Source organism: Caretta caretta, chromosome 14, assembly GCF_965140235.1.
Source record: "Caretta caretta isolate rCarCar2 chromosome 14, rCarCar1.hap1, whole genome shotgun sequence".
NCBI classification, from domain to species: domain Eukaryota; kingdom Metazoa; phylum Chordata; order Testudines; family Cheloniidae; genus Caretta; species Caretta caretta.
In genome coordinates, this window is record NC_134219.1 from 6670520 (window position 1) to 6689768 (window position 19249).

The window sequence follows — 19249 nt, forward strand, 5'->3', positions numbered from 1 at the left end:
GAATTCAAATGTACATTATTCTCCCATCCACAGTAATAATTCCAATTGGCGTTTGTTTTTAGGTCATGTTCCCTTCCCAAAAGAGCACTTCTTTCTGAAATCACTTTGACGTCTGTTGAATTTATGGACCCTGATTCCTATTTCCATTTTATGAACTGTTATCTTTTTTGATGCCCTGGGATTTTACATCTGTGTATTGTCTGTCAGGGCAAAAGGCAGATAAATGAACACACTAATTAAGGCCATAATATGTTTTACACAAAAAATGCCAAGTTTTGGTGGGAAACTTTAAAAACCGTTGGGTTTGCTTTGTTTTCATAGACATTTCCTGTACAGTCCCCACCCCCACCGCTCAGTTTTTCAACAAAAAAATGGTTTTGCTTTCACTTTTCAAACCTGTTTATGGTACTGGGTTTTGGTTTAAAAAAAAAAAAAAAAAAACAGGGTTTGAGTTCTGCTTTTTGTTGTTAAAAAAAAACCCAGAAAATGTCATCAAAAATAATTTTTTTCCTGCAAAAATTTCCACGTACACTGAGGCCACTGTACACTGCACAAAAGAGCCTTGAAGTGGGAGTTAATAATACATTCACATCCACCATTAAGGCCCCTTTAAAGTAGCTGGACAACATAAACTGGCCTTAGGGCTTGTCTTCACGGTGGAATAATGCGCTGTACAGGGGTGTGATTTCTAAAGCGCGCTAACATGGAGCATTAATTGTTCCATGTTGATCCTGCTGGTCGAACTAAAGGTTCCCTCGTGTGCTTAATGTAGTGCTGTTCCAAACAGCATTATGTTAAAGTGCACCAGCAGGGTCTACATGGACGAATTAACGTGTAACATGTCAGTGTGTTTTAGACATCACACCTCTGTCAGCACGTTACCCCAGTGTGTAGACCCGGGGTAGGCAACCTGTGGCACGCGTGCCAAAGGCGGCCCGCGAGCTGATTTTCGGTGGCACTCACACGGCCCGGGTCCTGGCCACCGGTCTGAGGGGCTCTGCATTTTAATTTCATTTTAAATGAAACTTCTTAAACATTTTAAAAACCTTATTTACTTTACATACAACAATAGTTTAGTTATATATTATAGACATAGAAAGAGACCTTCTAAAAATGTTTACATGTATTACTGGCACGCGAAACTTTAAATTAGAGTGAATAAATGAAGCCTTGGCACACCGCTTCTGAAAGGTTACCAACCCCTGGTGTAGACAATCCCTTAGCATAAATGAGAATCAAGCCCAGCGGGTCTCCCTGCATGCTTAAAATTAGGTCTCGTCTACACACAAAAGTTGTACTGATTTAACTATCGCAGTGGCGTGAACATGGTGCACTGACTAGCATGGATGCCGTCACATCAGTATAAATTGCCATATACCAGTATGGCTTATCCCTATGCAGGACGAGGAATAGGCAGTACAAGTATATGGCCTTGTCTACACTTGAAAGGTTTGCTGGTATTGTTATACTCAGGTTAACCATCTCTAAAGGTAAGGTAACTCCCTTCTCTTCATGTGTCAATATATATTTATGCCTGTATCTGTAATTTTCACTCCATGCATCTGAAGAAGTGAGTTTTTTACACCCGAAAGATTATGCCCAAATAAATATGTTAGTCTTTAAGATGCCACCGGACTCCTTGATGTTTTCATCTCTAAAACGTCTATTACAATTCTTACTGCACAGGTAAATTGCTCATCTTAACTGAAGCCCTCTGATGAATGGCTCTAGTCTAGAGAATTGCAACCCATTACTACCAGGTACGTTACATGTCTAGTGATTCATGACTTTTTTATTAAAAAAAAAATGATCATTTTAAGTTTGAACTAAACTACTTAGTATGTTTCTGCGCTGCGCTGGGCATCGCAAAATGGGGAAGAGATGGCCAGCCCTCTGTGGAGATAGAGGTGGTTAGGGACTATTTAGAAAAGCTGGACATGCACAAGTCCATGGGGCCGGACGAGTTGCATCCGAGAGTGCTGAAGGAATTGGCGGCTGTGTTGCAGAGCCATTGGCCATTATCTTTGAAAACTCGTGGCGAACGGGGGAAGTCCCGGATGACTGGAAAAAGGCTAATGTAGTGCCAATCTTTAAAAAAGGGAAGAAGGAGGATCCTGGGAACTACAGGCCAGTCAGCCTCACCTCAGTCCCTGGAAAAATCATGGAGCAGGTCCTCAAAGAATCAATCCTGAAGCACTTGCATGAGAGGAAAGTGATCAGGAACAGCCAGCATGGATTCACCAAGGGAAGGTCATGCCTGACTAATCTAATCGCCTTTTATGATGAGATTACTGGTTCTGTGGATGAAGGGAAAGCAGTGGATGTATTGTTTCTTGACTTTAGCAAAGCTTTTGACACAGTCTCCCACAGTATTCTTGTCAGCAAGTTAAGGAAGTATGGGCTGGAAGAATGCACTATAAGGTGGGTAGAAAGCTGGCTAGATTGTCGGGCTCAACGGGTAGTTATCAGTGGCTCCATGTCTAGTTGGCAGCCGGTATTAAGTGGAGTGCCCCAAGGGTCGGTCCTGGGGCCGGTTTTGTTCAATATCTTCATAAATGATCTGGAGGATGGTGTGGATTGCACTCTCAGCAAATTTGCGGATGATACTAAACTGGGAGGAGTGGTAGATACGCTGGAGGGGAAGGATAGGATACAGAAGGACCTAGACAAATTGGAGGATTGGGCCAAGAGAAATCTGATGAGGTTCAATAAGGATAAGTGCAGGGTCCTGCACTTAGGACCGAAGAACCCAATGCACAGCTACAGACTAGGGACCGAATGGCTAGGCAGCAGTTCTGCGGAAAAGGACCTAGGGGTGACGGTGGACGAGAAGCTGGATATGAGTCAGCAGTGTGCCCTTGTTGCCAAGAAGGCCAATGGCATTTTGGGATGTATAAGTAGGGGCATAGCGAGCAGATCGAGGGACGTGATTGTTCCCCTCTAATCGACATTGGTGAGGCCTCATCTGGAGTACTGTGTCCAGTTTTGGGCCCCACACTTCAAGAAGGATGTGGATAAATTGGAGAGAGTCCAGCGAAGGGCAACAAAAATGATTAGGGGTCTGGAACACATGACTTATGAGGAGAGGCTGAGGGAGCTGGGATTGTTTAGCCTGCAGAAGAGAAGAATGAGGGGGGATTTGATAGCTGCTTTCAACTACCTGAAAGGGGGTTCCAAAGAGGATGGCTCTAGACTGTTCTCAATGGTAGCAAATGACAGAACGAGGAGTAATGGTCTCAAGTTGCAGTGGGGGAGGTTTAGATTGGATATTAGGAAAAACTTTTTCACTAAGAGGGTGGTGAAACACTGGAATGCGTTACCTAGGGAGGTGGTAGAATCTCCTTCCTTAGAGGTTTTTAAGGTCAGGCTTGACAAAGCCCTGGCTGGGATGATTTAACTGGGAATTGGTCCTGCTTCGAGCAGGGGGTTGGACTAGATGACCTTCTGGGGTCCCTTCCAACCCTTATATTCTATGATTCTCTATGATTCTATTACTAAGCGGGCATCAGGAATATTCCTTCGACATTAATCTACTGAAAAAAGCCTATTTGTCTGATGCTTGTATCCATGATACATTTTGTATGATTTGTTTTTATTGCTAACAAACCTTATTCAAAACAGGGCACTGGCTGCAGTTCCAGAAGTGGCCTAGGTGGTACTGCTAGGGAATATAGGTGCTGTTGGAGCGGAAAGCAAAGGATATCTGAGTGAGACAATGTGAGGAGATGTACAGACACTGCAGTCAGCCAACTGCCTCCAAAATAAAAACAACCACCCCAATCAGCCATCAGAACTGTGCATAAATCAGATACTGCAAAAAAAATAAATAAATAAAAGGAACTGGTTCGGAGAGGATGTGTGTCAAGGAAAAGCCTGTAACATCAAAGGCAGTTTTGCTATCACTAGCTCACAAGTACAAGATAAAAGGGAGTAGATTTTCATTGCAAAGTACTTGGCTATAAGAAAAGGAGTACTTGTGGCACCTTAGAGACTAACCAATTTATTTGAGCATGAGCTTTCGTGAGCTACAGCTCACTTCATCAGATGTTTACCGTGGAAACTGCAGCAGACTTTATATACACACAGAGAATATGAAACAATACCTCCTCCCACCCCACTGTCCTGCTGGTAATAGCTTATCTAAAATGATCAACAGGTGGGCCATTTCCAGCACAAATCCAGGTTTTCTCACCCTCCACCCCCCCACACAAATTCACTCTCCTGCTGGTGCTAGCCCATCCAAAGTGACAACTCTTTACATAATCAAGTCGGGCTATTTCCTGCATAGATCAAGGTTTTCTCACATCCCCCCCCACCCCCATACACACACAAACTCACTCTCCTGCTGGTAATAGCTCATCTAAACTGACCACTCTCCAAGTTTAAATCCAAGTTAAACCAGAACATCTGGGGGGGGGGGTAGGAAAAAACAAGAGGAAACAGGCTACCGTGCATAATGACTTAGCCACTCCCATGTGCCAGCAATGCCCCTCTGCCATGTACATTGGTCAAACTGGACAGTCTCTACGTAAAAGAATAAATGGACACAAATCAGATGTCAAGAATTATAACATTCATAAACCAGTCGGAGAACACTTCAATCTCTCTGGTCACGCAATCACAGACATGAAGGTCGCTATCTTAAAACAAAAAAACTTCAAATCCAGACTCCAGCGAGAAACTGCTGAATTGGAATTCATTTGCAAATTGGATACTATTAATTTAGGCTTAAATAGAGACTGGGAGTGGCTAAGTCATTATGCACGGTAGCCTGTTTCCTCTTGTTTTTTCCTACCCCCCCCCCCCCCCCAGATGTTCTGGTTTAACTTGGATTTAAACTTGGAGAGTGGTCAGTTTAGATGAGCTATTACCAGCAGGAGAGTGAGTTTGTGTGTGTATGGGGGTGGGGGGGATGTGAGAAAACCTTGATCTATGCAGGAAATAGCCCGACTTGATTATGTAAAGAGTTGTCACTTTGGATGGGCTAGCACCAGCAGGAGAGTGAATTTGTGTGCGGGGGTGGAGGGTGAGAAAACCTGGATTTGTGCTGGAAATGGCCCACCTGTTGATCATTTTAGATAAGCTATTACCAGCAGGACAGTGGGGTGGGAGGAGGTATTGTTTCATATTCTCTGTGTGTATATAAAGTCTGCTGCAGTTTCCACGGTAAACATCTGATGAAGTGAGCTGTAGCTCACGAAAGCTCATGCTCAAATAAATTGGTTAGTCTCTAAGGTGCCACAAGTCCTCCTTTTCTTTTTGCGAATACAGACTAACACGGCTGTTCCTCTGATACTTGGCTATATGCACTCAAGCAGGGAGGTACAGTAGACATGCAAGCAGCTCTCCAGCATGAGTGTGTTGGGAGGCACAAGGCCAAGTGATTGCTGACCCATGGATGTCTCCTTATTAGAATATAATGCATAAACTCCGAGGCGCTGGATTGCTTTGATAGACTTGCCTACTTCTCTCTCTGCAGGGCGTAGCACACACCAGACCAAATGTATCCAATTGGCTGGAACAACTCAAGTCTCAGCTGGCTAAAGGATGGGGAGCCAGGCAACTTCAAACACAACTGGTGGGGCTGCTGGTTTGGACTATGGTTCAGGAGTGCACCAGTGTCTAGCTCGCAGACAGAGAACACACTGGAAATGGCAACAGCAATCCCTGGTTACAAAAGGCAGGGAGCTGAGCCCAAAACTGGCTGAAAGGGTTGTCCTTGCCTAGAAATAGCAATCTACTGTTTGATCCACATTTAATCAAACAGTTTCCTAAACCCGGGAGGGTCTGGCCCTGACAGGGTTAATTCATCCCCTATGTACCTCCAGGGAGAATTACAAAACCCGCTCACCTTTAAGGGAGTGCTCAAAAGACACAAGCTGATCATTTGAAAGGCCACAAAGCCAAGGCCTTCCGTGTTATCATCTCCGTGGGGATATTTAGAATAGGGCAGGACAAAACACTAGCAAAATGCAGCATGGGGCCAACCCTGTACAGGCAGGGAAAGGAGCCAGAAACACAACAGTTTCCCATCCCATCCCAATTTCCTATCCTGAAATGCTAGGAGTCCGGAGGCTTTCTCAGGAACGCAAGTAGTTTGAGGCAGGAGTGTGATATTAATCAGTGAGTAACCACAGACAGCGCACATCAGACAGGCGGTAAACAGGAGACAACAGTCAAACTAAATTAGTACCCAATACAACCTTTCAATATTTGTTGCTATTATGACAATCTAGGGTTTAAGGTCAAAATGTAACTTATTCCTTTGGGTAGCAACATTCCCGGGCAGTTCTCTGTAGCACTGCCTTGTAGCCTGCAGCCCCAGTTCTGCTGCCCCAATCCAGCACGGTGCTCTGTATTACCCCCAAGCCAGCACCACACTCTCTATTACCCTGCAGTCCCGAGCACTGCGTTCTCTATTGTCCTGTAGCACGGCTACCCTGAGCCGCACTGCATTTTCTATTGCCCTGCAGTCTCTGCTTCCCCTGACCCACTATGGACTGCCTGTCTATCATTTCCTCTTTGTGAACCGTCCGCAGCCTCTTACACCCCCTTCAGTTTCCGCTCCCCACACTTTTGGAAATTCCCAAGCCCATGCTCATCTATCATGGCTATTATATTTCTCTGGAACTGCTTTCAGCAGGCTTTCAGCCACTGCTGGGCAAATAACCACTCGAGATGGTTAATTCCCTGACTATTGCTTAAGTACTGGACATGCTCTGCTAATTGTAGCATTTCACAGTGGCCCATCACTATAAACTCATTATAATAAGGTCTATCAAAACTCATACAGCCAAATGGGCTTTCGCCATATCTCCCCCACCTCCGTTGTTTATCTTAGGAGTCAACAAAGGGTTCCATAAAAAATATTAAATTCCAAATACGCAATGGACTTGGAAAGCAAATCCAAAATCCCTACCGGGAGCCAGATTGAGAAGCTCCCAGCAGGGCAGACTTTCAAAGCAAAGAGCAAGACTTTAGTTGTGGGATGCTCATTAAAGCCCACTGGAGTCCTGCAGCCAAAATCTTGTGTAACACTCAGAAAATGTGTCCGTGTAATGGCTGTCCTGCTAACTGCATTTCTCATGCGTTAGGGAGCTGTGAGAAGGTCCTATTGTCATGTGGACTGAAAGCTGCAGGATACGGGACTGGCTGCCCTACTTACAAATTGATAATGGACATATTGCGCAAGCCAGGATTCAGAACGAATAGGAGCTTAATCGTGACTCTGTTTGTCAAATCAAGACAGACTCACGCTACTGGCTTCAAGTGCCTGGGATCTTTGTTTATCTCTAATTCTAGTGCTACAGCGACCCAAATATCACATGGGATGGCATTCTTATCACTGCATCTCAGCCATGAAATGCACAGGGAGAAAGATCTGAAAAGTCAACTGCAAAGCAAAAAAGGAATGGGGCAAGGGCCAAGTTCTGCACTTTAGCCCGTAATGCCACATTGATGGGCCACACACCCCCGCTAACCAAACTGCTCAGTGTACAAATCAAGTTTTAACTACTCTTTTAAAAAAATATTTTCTGTCCTGCCCTGCCCCACCCCACCTCTGCCATGAAATCCAGTCTGTGACATTCTGGCCAAGCTGGGAAATGCCAAAGGAGCCCACAGAAAAGTGCAGTTCCAAATTTGGTAAGGTTAATTTGTAACTGCCATCTTGCTGCTAATGGAGTGTGGTGCAGTGGGTAGCCAGGAGACCTGGGTTCTATTTCTGGCTTGTCCACTGATGCGCTGTGTGACTTCAAACAAGTCCACCATCCCCTCCTATGCTGGTCTATCTTGTCTACTTACATGATAAACTCTTGGGGGCAGGCACTGTATTTCATTGTATGTCTGTATCATGCCTGGAATCTCAGCTGAGACTTCTCGGTGCTACTATTGTGTACTACAAATAAAATCAAGCCATCGCAGATTCTTCTTCAACCCTTCCACCAGTTCCCGGCAATCTCCACAGTGCCCTGAAGAGACCACCCTGTCTTGAGTGAAGAGGCAGCTCAGATTCCAGGCTAGCTCAGCTTCAGATCTCTCTTGAATGATGCCAAGTAATGCTGGGCAGTTGGTAATATGGAGTCCTGTCATGTGATGTCAGACCTGAGGCCAGTCAGAGCCAATTTACATAAGACCTCAAAATGAGCTGGGATGGGAGTCTGGGAGATAGGGAATGAACAGTAGATTCATTATGCTAACTAGCCCTCTGCACTCCACTGCGCCCCCCCCCCCCCCCCCCCGCCAATCAAACCACATCCCTACGGAAGCTGGGTCCACAGTAGAATTTCCCACCATTGTACCATCGCATGACTAGATGACACAGTGGTTAAAGTGGTGCCAAGCTGTCCACAGCAGCATTCCCACCGTGACGGCCCCAATGGTAATGCTCGCATGCACAAGGCCTAACAACTAACCCTCACTGAGGTGGTGTCTGTAATTCCCCCTGCAGCTGAACCTTGAAGAGAGTCCACTACATACCTTGTGCCCTTGGTGCGACTGCCCAAAGAGAATCTCAGACACGTCTGAACCATCGAAGCGCCTGTTGGGAGGGAGGCTTGCCTTTGCCAGGGACACCAAGGTGGGGAAAATGTCTGTGGTGCTGGAGCAGAGAGGAAGATTTCATTAAAACATGGATGCAACGTCCTGGAAAAATCCCATCCACACCCTGAGCTTGGAGCAAAAGAAGTTGAGCCTGTCCCCCAGCGAGCCCTTCCCAGGCCTAACAGGAATGTTGGGGCATATGTGGGCCTGGATGCTGGGGGAACACAGGAGTTCAATCCTGCTGCTTATCAAAGCTAATGGCAATTGTGAGTAAGGGCACCCATCCAAGAAGCCTGCCAGAATCCCTAGCCTCTGCGTATTTAATGAAAGAGCCCTGGTAACGTGAGGCACAGCTTGCTGTGGGCATGCTCTGTACGGGAGACGCAATTGCCTTATATGCCATACTGATTAGCATCTTTTTAGGATAGTGAGCACATGTGCGTGAGATGAGCCAGCACGTCTTACACAGATCAATCTGCCAAAGAACACAGCAACTGGAAAGAGCTCAGAGGCCTGTGCCCAACAGCGACAGGAGACACTAAATAATTTCACTACTAAAATATGGGACAATGGGTCAAAATGGGCTATACCCAGCATCCCTGTAGAACGGGGCTGGAGCTGTTAGGGAACGTAGTTTCTCTCGAGGTACTTATTGGTCTTTTCCACCTCTGTAGCACCTGAGCACCTCACTATCCTCACTCAATTTGTCCTCACATCACTCACGGGAGGTTAGGAAGCATTATCGTCACAGACGGAGACCTACGGTCACATAGAGCGTCTGTGGCAGAGATGCTCCCTGGGGCAGGGAGGTCTTTTTGTCCTGTGTTTGTACAACACCTAGGTGCTACCCCAGTACGCACAATAATCAGGTGGGATTTGAACCCCAATTCTCCCACGTGCCAGGCCATGCCCTAACGCCTAGTTCATCCCCTCTGCTGGCATGGCTGAGTATCTCCTGCCAGAAAGGAACACAGAAGCACTGCACTCACAGAGGAATCCTTTGGGCCTCCAGGTTCTCGGATACCTGGGAGTCCACATCAAAGAGGAAGCTGGCCAGAGATACTGCAGTTGCGGCAGGGCCACATAACCCTTTATGAAGTTCCCCAGAAAGGTGCCAAGTTCCCTTCTGAAGGGAAAGTGCTAACTCAGTCACTTTTCACTCCAGTCACAGCAGATCCTGTAACCTAGGAAAATGTGGTCTCACTTACGCATCGCACACAGGAACCATAGAAACCAAACTGGAAAATGAGAGCAGTGCTGTTTTGTGCACTTATACCGAAAAGCCGTCAGCATTTCCACCATCATCCTCTCTTTTCAGGGGGTTACAGCTCAGCCACAAAATACTGCTCTGGGCTAATTCTTGGTTACTCCATGTACTAAGATCCTGCTCAGGGTGTGACACACACAGAGGAACAGGCGTCCTGCCACCCAGGAGCTGCACAGTATAGACCCGTAAGGCCAGGAACAGGAAGGGTGGGAGCTTCTGCCTGCTGTTCGTGGACTGCAGCCAACTTTTAATGTGCTGATTGTACATGAACATGGTCTGATGGACTGAGCATGGGATAGGGACCAGGAACACCTAAGCTCTTGCCTCTGCTACTGACTTCTTTTGTAGCCTTGTGGAATTCATTTATACTTTCTAGGCCAAATTCATCACTGTTATAAGCAGGCACAACTCCAGTGAGATCAGCAGCAAATCTAGCTCTCTGCATCTCTGTTTCCCCTCATCTAACCCTCACTTTCTGTAGCTCTGTTTCCCTTCTAATCCTTCCTGTTGTTGGCACAAATATGAATGCACTCCCTGAGGGCCACATATGATTCCTACCATCCTCTGGCGTGGACAGCCACCTTAGCTGCCAGTGAGCATGAGCACCTGGCAATCTAGCATGATCAAAACAAGCTATGCACCGACTCTGGGGACAGATGTGTCCTCCCATGGCAGCCCCCAGTCCCTTATAAAGGAAACAGGATGTCAGCATGGATCAGTGACATTCCCCAGAGCTCCCTGGACCACGTGCACAAGGAGAGGAGAAACATTTCATGTTTAAAAGCGCTTCAAGACTTGCAGATGAAAACAACCAGGTAAGAGCCCAACGGTGTTCATGACCTGCTTTGGTAAGAAGCACAGGGGCTTGGGGTTTTAAAGAGGGCTAAAGGAGTTAGGCACTTAACTCCCATTGACTTTCCATGGTAACTGGGAGTTTGGGACCCTATGAAACCTGTAGCCTGTGCTGCTTTGACTCTGAAACCTCTAGCAAGTAGCTTCGAGAAGGCCCCTTACGCTAGGCTCCCACAAGAGTTACAACAAGGCTGCAAGAATCGGGGCACAGGGCTTCCATCGCTGGCGCAAAACAGCAGTGCGGATCAGCAATGAAAGCACCACTCTTTCATCAGCACATTCTCCTCCTCAGGGGTTTATTCTTGAGGCGGTAAAGGGCGTTGGACACAAGAACAGATAACTCCCAGCCCGAGAACAGATGCCTGGAAAACGCTGCGTGTTCTCAAAGGCTCTTATCCCCCGCATGCCTAAGGCACCTGAACAGGGTGGTAACTCCCTGCTTGCTGAAAATCCAGAAAGGTCTCTGTCCCAGTCACAGCACTTACAGACGTATGACGGAGTTGGCCAGGGTGGGAAGAGCTCCTTCGGCCTCTCGGACCTCCAGGCAGCTGGGCTGAGCCAGGTGGGTAAACACCTCCGCTTTAGGAAGTAAACGTTAGCGGGGGGCAGGTTCCACTGATCAGACACAAACCCCACTGGCAGGAGCTCCGAGTCCTGCTGCTGACTCCTTGTGATCTCAGGGAACTAGCTTAACCTGCGTCTTAGCTTACCATGCCCAAGGAAGGCAAAACAACCCTACAACGTCCCTGTCTCACAGAGGCCCTGGGGGGTGGATTGCTACTATTGTGCTCTGGGCTGGAGCAGAAGTGCCATGCCAAGCCGCAGTAAGAGTGCCAGGTATTACAGGGCCCAGGCCTGAACTCCTGACTCAACCAGCACTCCCGCACTCCCACGGAAGTCAAGGAGCATGACTGGACACAACAGGAGTTTTGCCTGAGTGAGCACTTCTGGCCTGGGCCCATTGGTACTATCCCAGTTGCGTGAGCTGGAAGCAGAGGAACCTGAAGCTCCTATTTCTCCGGCTGCTAAGAGACCGAGCAGCCAAACAACGCCGAGGAGAGCAGAAAGGCAGGCTCAGTCTAACACCCTCTCCTAGAGGCTGGCTGATGGGTGAGGCAAGCGAGGAGGCTGTTAAATAAGTCAGGCTCCAACCACTCAGGCCTCATCCCCGGGGGAATCCCACCCAGGCCAACAAGGTTCCATCAACCTAGCGACCGTTGCTAGGGGAGGTGGGGTTCCTACACCAACGGAAAACCCCCTTCCATCACTGCAGGGGGTCGCAGTGCTGTAGCTACACTGCCTCAACGACCGTAGTGTAGACATGGCCTACGGCTCCTATGGAGCCAACCCCGAGGCTGCCACCTGCCTGCAGCTCCCCCTGCTGGCCAGGCGAGCTGCAGATGCTCTGCACCTCTCAGGATCCGGCCCTTAGCATTACCTCTCAGAACAATTTCAAGACGTTATGCCAAAAACGGGTTGGAAACAGCAACCAGGCCAGTGGAAATGATCAGAGACTCAACGCTGGAAAGGGACTGTGTAAGGGGAGAAAAGAGGGATATGTGAGAGGGGCACATGAGACCCGTTGGCCATGTTAGAAACAACCACATTTCACCAAGTCACAGCTCTTGACCATGGTCCCGATTCTGCAAAGGGACCTTCACAGCCTCACAGGCAGATGCCTTTGCGGGATGATTTAATGTTTACACAGGAGTGCCCACAGGGCCCCTTCATGCTAGGTACTGGGCAAACTCATAAAACTCTGCTCTGAAGAGTTTACAGTCTAAACTCAGAGCTGGTGCGATCTGTCTTGAAACCACACACGCCTGGGGTTATTCCATGACACAGCTCAGGCTCACCCAGGTTTGTGGGCCTTGAATGGGAGCCAAGCTTTGAGTTCGTAACGCCCTTATTCCTACGCTCTATGTTGCATGTGATACTGTGACTCCAGTTGTTGCTGTCAATCTCTTTCCCCCATCCCCCTGGGAGCAGTCTCCCCTGTGACTGGCTTTTGATCATGAAGGTTTCAGAGTTCTCCGGGGGTATCATGTTCCAGCATCCCCTGCAGATATGAAGTGCAGATCACAGATGTCAGGAGGTTTCATGCTGTAACAGAACCTTTGATGACAATTCATCTTTCCTGTCAATGTTCCAGGTCTTCAGCTCTAACACAAGAGCTCTTTCTTAGCTGGTATCTCAGGATTCAGAGTTCGCTGACTGCTGAGCTGGGAAGACACAAGCTGGACGTGCATATCAAGGGAAGAAGAGACTTCTAAGACTGTTGACGAAACTCCAGCCATGAACCACTCCCCAGCCAGGTCAACCAGCATAAATACACTGCAACAACTCTGCTTGGGGTCAGCTCTAGACTGAAAGGGTTAACAATTTGCACTTTAGCTCTTGTGTCAAGTTACCTTTGGTATTTTGAAGGTGCCTGCAATAAATATAAGGGATGGCACCTCCTTCCCTGGGATGGCAACATCCAAAACACAAAACCCACTTCCTTGGCTAAGAATCAATGCAGCTGTTCCTGACAATTTAGTACACGGGGGACCAAATCTCTCTAGGTGAATGTGCATTTGCCGCTGTGCACAGGGCCGGCTCTAAGTTTCTTGCCACCCCAAGCAAAAAGAAAAGGGTGGCCAGTATGCCACCCCTGGAATTGTGCTGCCCCAAGGACATGCTTGTTTTGCTGGTGCCTAGAGCCGGTCCTGCCTGTGCAATACACATATGCGACCTTCCAAGAGCTGTGTGAAGGCCAATGTGGTGCAAGAGGATGAATCTCAGAAATAAAGCTAGGAAAATGTGGCAGTACTGAAAGGGGAAGATGCTTTTGCCTACATAACAAACACTCATAAGGAGACCTGTGGGTAAATAAAGCCATTCAAACTTTCTGCTTAGGGTCCATGTCTATTTGAACAACACTGGAAGTTCTGACTCTACAAGTATTTCTTCCAACTCATTGTAGGGAAAGAACCAGGCTGAATATTTCAAAAAAATCAATGAAGCAGAACAGCAAGTAGCTCACAAGGATCCTAGATGACATCATGACAGTAAAAGCCTTTCTCTAAGTCCACCTCAAACCATATTTTGCTGATGATGGTACAATGTAGACAGCTATGCAGCAATAAAGAGCTATTAAGCAAGATACACACCTGTCCCTGCAAAAAATACTGCAGAATAGCTTTGCTCAATCTGCAGAATTTTGCCAAGAGAGTGTGTAGTAAAGGATGGTGCAATTTGCTTCTTACTAATCCCAGTGACCTACTTCAAGGCCCTACTTCTGACTAGTGAGGAGAATGGTAAAGTCATGGCAAGCTCTACTAGTTAAATTTCATTAAGCAAAACAGGTTTCAGAGTAGCAGCCGTGTTAGTCTGTATTCGCAAAAAGAAAAGGAGGACTTGTGGCACCTTAGAGACTAACCAATTTATTTGAGCATGAGCTTTCGTGAGCTACAGCTCACTTCATCGGATGCATACTGTGGAAAATACAGAAGATGTATTTGTAAGGAGAGTGATCACTTTAGATAAGCTATTACCAGCAGGAGAGTGGGGTGGGGGGAGAGAAAACCTTTTGTAGTGGTAAACACCCATTTTTTCATGGTTTTGTGTGTATAAAAACATCTTCTGTATTTTTCACAGTATGCATCCGATGAAGTGAGCTGTAGCTCACGAAAGCTCATGCTCAGATAAATTGGTCAGTCTCTAAGGTGCCACAAGTCCTCCTGTTCTTTAAGCAAAACAGTTAGCCACGGCAGATTTCAGTGGAAACAAGCTAGTAGCTGCATGTTTGCACTGGCACACAGGACGACAACGTGTGTGTAAAAGAATATAGAGTGCCTCAGCATGTTTCTGTTCAGTTCTGACTTGCTGTCCACGGCTCTGTGCCTTGCTGTCCACTGACCTAGACTTCCTTCAAGCCTCGCTTAGCACTGCTCTCCCCAGGATAGCCGCACAGAGTACAGAATCAGTGCAGGGCATTCTGAAGCCAGCCCAATGAATCTGAAGGAGCTTCTACAGTATAATCCATAAAGGGTCCGATCCTGCCGGGCTTATGCAAGAAAAGGGCCCATATGTAAATGGGAGCTCTCTGCATGTAGAATTCTGCTGCAGGATCAGGTCTTTAAGAGATTACACTCCACATAGGCCTCCAAACCTCTCTCCACAATGGCCTTCTGAATCACCATCCTTTGAGGGTGAGGGGCAACCTTCATCCACAGAGAGGTTTCCCAGTCACATAAAAATGCTGCTTGGCTTCTTCCCCAATGGGAGCAAAGCCTTAACCTTGACTGCTTTAATTGTGGCTGGAGATTTCACCTCGTGCACCTTCCTCCTGCACTCAGATCCATTGCTCACAACTCCACAGGAACGCTCCATCTCCTCCCAGCCAGGATGTTCTCCCAACAGTCTTTCCCAGCACCATGTAGTGCTGGTTGCATTAGCATCCCTGACCGAGAGACTGGAGTGCAGCCAAGCTAATATACAGGTGTGCCTCTTTCACAATGCAGCCAGCTGCTTGCATTTCCTGGGCTTGGCGTGTTGCATCTTCCCCTCCTTCAAGGTGATCATTTCAGGTAGCACCTATGCTCTCCAATGCCAGTTGGGATCACAGGACTACAGAAGGGAAAGACCCATCCGGACAGTCCTTGGGACCATGCCCTTGCCAGTGCAGGGGACAGAAATACATGGCATGCTGCACAGACGTTAGCTAATGAATCTTGGCCACACCTCTGTGCAATGGAGAAGGTTTATCATTCCCACTTAACACGGGGGTGAAATGGAGGCGAAGAAGGACTGAGGCCAACATTTCCAAAAGCATCCACTAATTCTGAATGCCCAGCTCAGATGAGCTGCTTTATTCATCAGCCTGAGACACTGAGTGCCTGGTTTTCAGATGTTCAAAGCACCCACATCTCCAGCTGGAGTAACTACGTCTCAGTATAAGGCCCAGGGGAGGAGAGTTAATTCCTGCACCAATCTGAGGTGGGCACAGGGACTGATGGGGAGTGTAGCTGGTGGGAACCCTATCCTGGGCCTGGCAAGTGTCACCTCAGCCTGCAGCACAGGTCAGATTAGCCACTCGGGCTGGTAATTTCCACCCTGATTGCAAGAGTCCCTCTGGGCCATGGTAGAAGTGCCACATCATGCCCCCTACCCTTGGGCTCCTGCAGTCATGAGAGAGTAAAAGTCCCGGACACAACAGCTTTGCATCTGCCGGGGGTTTTACAGTTGCCTGGACTGGGACTCAGGAGACACCAATTCAATTCCTGGCTTACTCACAGACTTCCTCTGTGACCTTGGGCAAGTTACTTAGTCTCTCTGGGCCTCAGTTTCCCCTCTGTACAGTGGGGAGAACAGCCCAGCCGTTCCTCACAGGGGCGAGTGAGGATAATATCCATTAGTGTTTACCATGCATTTGGATGCCCCATAAGTACCTAGAGAGGCACCTAAGAGCAGAGGCCTCAAACTGGAAAAGACTGCCTCTGGGTGCGGGCCCAGGCCCCTGGGTGAGCCAGTGGTCATGCTGGGGCACAAGTTCAGAGCAGCAGGCCACACTACCTCTCTAACTTGAGAGAGGACACATCGGCAATTCAGCCAATAACAGAGCTTGATCTCTGCCAGATTTCCTGGAGGTGGATTCCTATTGGTTTAATGACAGCAAAGAGAAATACCCTGCAGCACTGGGAAGACAAAGATGACCTTTCTGTGAAAATATCTGGATCAGATTCTGTAAGAAAGGCTGCTTCCAAAACAAGCTATTGAGAGATCAGAGGACAGGCTAGGGTCCATTGCTGACCTGTCATGGGGAAAAAGAAATCTGGACAGTAAACAACCTGCACTGTTTTGAGGGCGAGTGTCAGGCAGAGAGCCTCACAGGCAGGTCACAGTACAGAGCCCTTCCTGATTGGTAATGACAAAGATTATCACCCACTCATATCCACCTGGTGGTCTCAGTCCCTACCTGACTGAGGTGTCCCGCACTCTGTGAGACACAAATCAGTGTCCTTGTCGCTCCTGCAAATAAGAGAGCCTGAGAAATCAAACTCTCCTGTCACCCCTAGGGAAAATCTCTCCTATGAAGGGGGAGAAAGCTGGCACTGCTGTGGTCTCTACTACACCTTCAGTCCCCAAGGCTCCCAATGGACTGCCTTTAACTGGCATGAACGTCTGGTATAAAACTCCACAGCCTTGGGATAACTTGGCCCTTTACCGTATCTGTTCGACTGGTTACAAAATACCAGGGCTTCACTTTGTTCCACATCATCGTATATACTCCCACTTTTCCTACAACTGCCCTGCCCTTTGCCCCCAGTGTGTGATTGACATTCACTAATGCCCATTTATTGAGGTATTGATTTACGTCACCACCATGTGCGTCTCCACCGGATGTGGCCAGTGAGTGGAGTTCCCTAAAGACAAGCCGTCAGCCCTTCACTTGCAACATCCTGCCTTTTGTTGGTCTGTGTCACACACTTGAAGTTAGTTATTTAAACCTCCTTGGAGTTTGTTGTCTTTAGATTTCCTTGTCCAAGACTGACTCCCCGTCAGTGCAGAGGGGATAACTGGATGCAGGCCAAGCTAGAGGCACTAGACCTGTAGAGCCCTGCAAATCTGCGGATATCTGCTTTAGGTCCACAGATACCCACGGACCATGTGTGCAGCTCAGATGCGGATACGAACCTTGTATCCAAACAGGGCTCTGTGGATCTGGGCTCATGTCAATCTAGTGACTGAGAACCCATAGATCTGGGTGCCAAATTACCCCAGGCTCCAGACCAGAGTAGCTGCACTGTAGTGCTGTTTGCTGCCCCCAGCATGGTGAGTGCGTTTCACACGACAGTACATAAGGCTGGATTTCCCGCCCCTGGGGCTGTGCGGGACTGGAGAATTTCATCTTTAACAACAACAAAAATCTGGAACTGGGTATTTCTGAGAGCCTGCAAGTGCCCTTCAGCCCTCTCCTTCTCTAGTCCAGCCACAGCTGTGCGCCCTGAAACTCTGGCAGCTTCCTGGAGTTATCGCTGTCAAACCTGCTGGACTGGGTCTGGTAGACCTAAAAGCAGCAGGTAATCCATAGTCTTTCCCTTCACCACTCAGAGCTGCAATGTGGGCTTTACACTCTTTCCTAGAGCATCCAGTCCTGGCTATCCCTTCCCCACCCCACTCCGTGACAGGGGACCAGGCTGTGCAAACAGTTGCTTTGATCAGTTGGAGCAGAGCTTTTTGTGTATAATCACAATTCCTTTCTTCCCTGCAAGGAGGATTAATCTTTGGAATGTTTTGCCTCAGGCTGTCCTGGCAGGGTTCACTGGGCTGGCCCTCAATAAGAGAAGGACAAAGACTTGGATTCCACCAATGCTGCACGATACACACGAGAAGCAGTCCTTCACTCCGGTTTTATCCACAGCCCAGCTTGAGGTCAGGCAGGAACACCCTCCCTTCCCCCAGGCACGCTGGCAGCGATCCTGGATTTTCCTCTACCTCCTTCTGAGCCATTGAGCAAAGGCTCATCTGTCAGGACCAAGCCGACAGATCGTGGTTTGCTTCCCAGTGTTTAAAGCAGAAATGCCAGCAGTTTAACTCATGCCCTGAGAGCACATTACCTGCTTGGGAGAAAGACTATGTAAGATCCAGGCCTCCTAACGCAGGCTCCCAGTCCTGTGCTTAGCTCATTAGACCTCACCTAGGGAAAACAAAAAAGTTTTGTCCTCCTACCTCAACAGTGCAACGCTTGACACATTGGCAGGGATCCTGCCAGGCCAATAAGCCAGTGCCGGAACACGATGTCCCCCTTCCCAGGTCGTTTGCTTGGCTGCACTCCCACCTGGAAGACAGACAGGTATACTCACAGCGGCCCTTCTGCACAGGAGCTTTAGGTTAACCCAAACCTCTCCTGATATAAAGTAAAGGAAATATTCAGCGCCACGGATACTAAACAAATGACAAAGGAGGAGGATTGCATCAGAAATGTGAAGCTAGGTCAGGAAAAAAAAAAAAATCCTGCAGCAAAGTGAATTCAACGAGTAACTTCCTCCCAGCCCCCCAGTTTCTTTAGGATGAAATTCACCCTGGGCCAGCACCAGACCCATGCATGGCTTAAACCCTGTACATTTTGAGTCCTTCCAACATTTGGGGGGGTTAAAAAGGTTACAGAGTTCTTTTTTCAGAGAAGGAAGAGAGAGAAAAGTTAGCTGGATTTCCCACTTTCGCCCTTTCTAACAAAGATTTTGGGTAGGAAAATGGACTCGATGACCCGGAGGTCCCTTCCAGACTAAAATTCCTAACAGTGGTACCTTTTACTTCTCATCTGTTTTGATGAGAAATGGAAAAATTGTAGAGCTGATTTCACAAGACACATAGCTGGGGTGACATTATTTCCATAAGCCTTTGATGTTGTGTGAGAACCTAACACACAGAGAAATGTTTAGCTTGCGGGTACTGCTGATTCGGTTTTGTTTCTATGTGCAGGCCTCAGGGGCTGGCTATGGGGGTGGAGGGGGAGCGGGGTGTACATGCATGTGTTCATACAGTACCAACTGGAAACAACTCCAGTACATGAAAGCTGCACCCTCCAGATTGCTGATGTATACA

The 19249-nt window shown here is 47.8% G+C and overlaps 1 protein-coding gene across 10 annotated transcripts in view; it reads right to left on the reverse strand.

Moving 5' to 3' along the window:
• Nucleotides 1-19249, reverse strand: part of ARSG (arylsulfatase G) — an 87410-nt gene that overhangs the window by 6563 nt on the left and 61598 nt on the right. For all 10 annotated transcript variants that reach the window (XM_075119204.1, XM_075119205.1, XM_075119207.1 and 7 more), the window contains 2 exons: nt 18374-18482; nt 8479-8599 (listed from right to left, as the gene is read on the reverse strand). In XM_075119204.1, coding sequence (XP_074975305.1) covers nt 8479-8599; nt 18374-18482 — 230 coding nt within the window. The remainder of the gene's footprint in view (nt 1-8478; nt 8600-18373; nt 18483-19249) is intronic.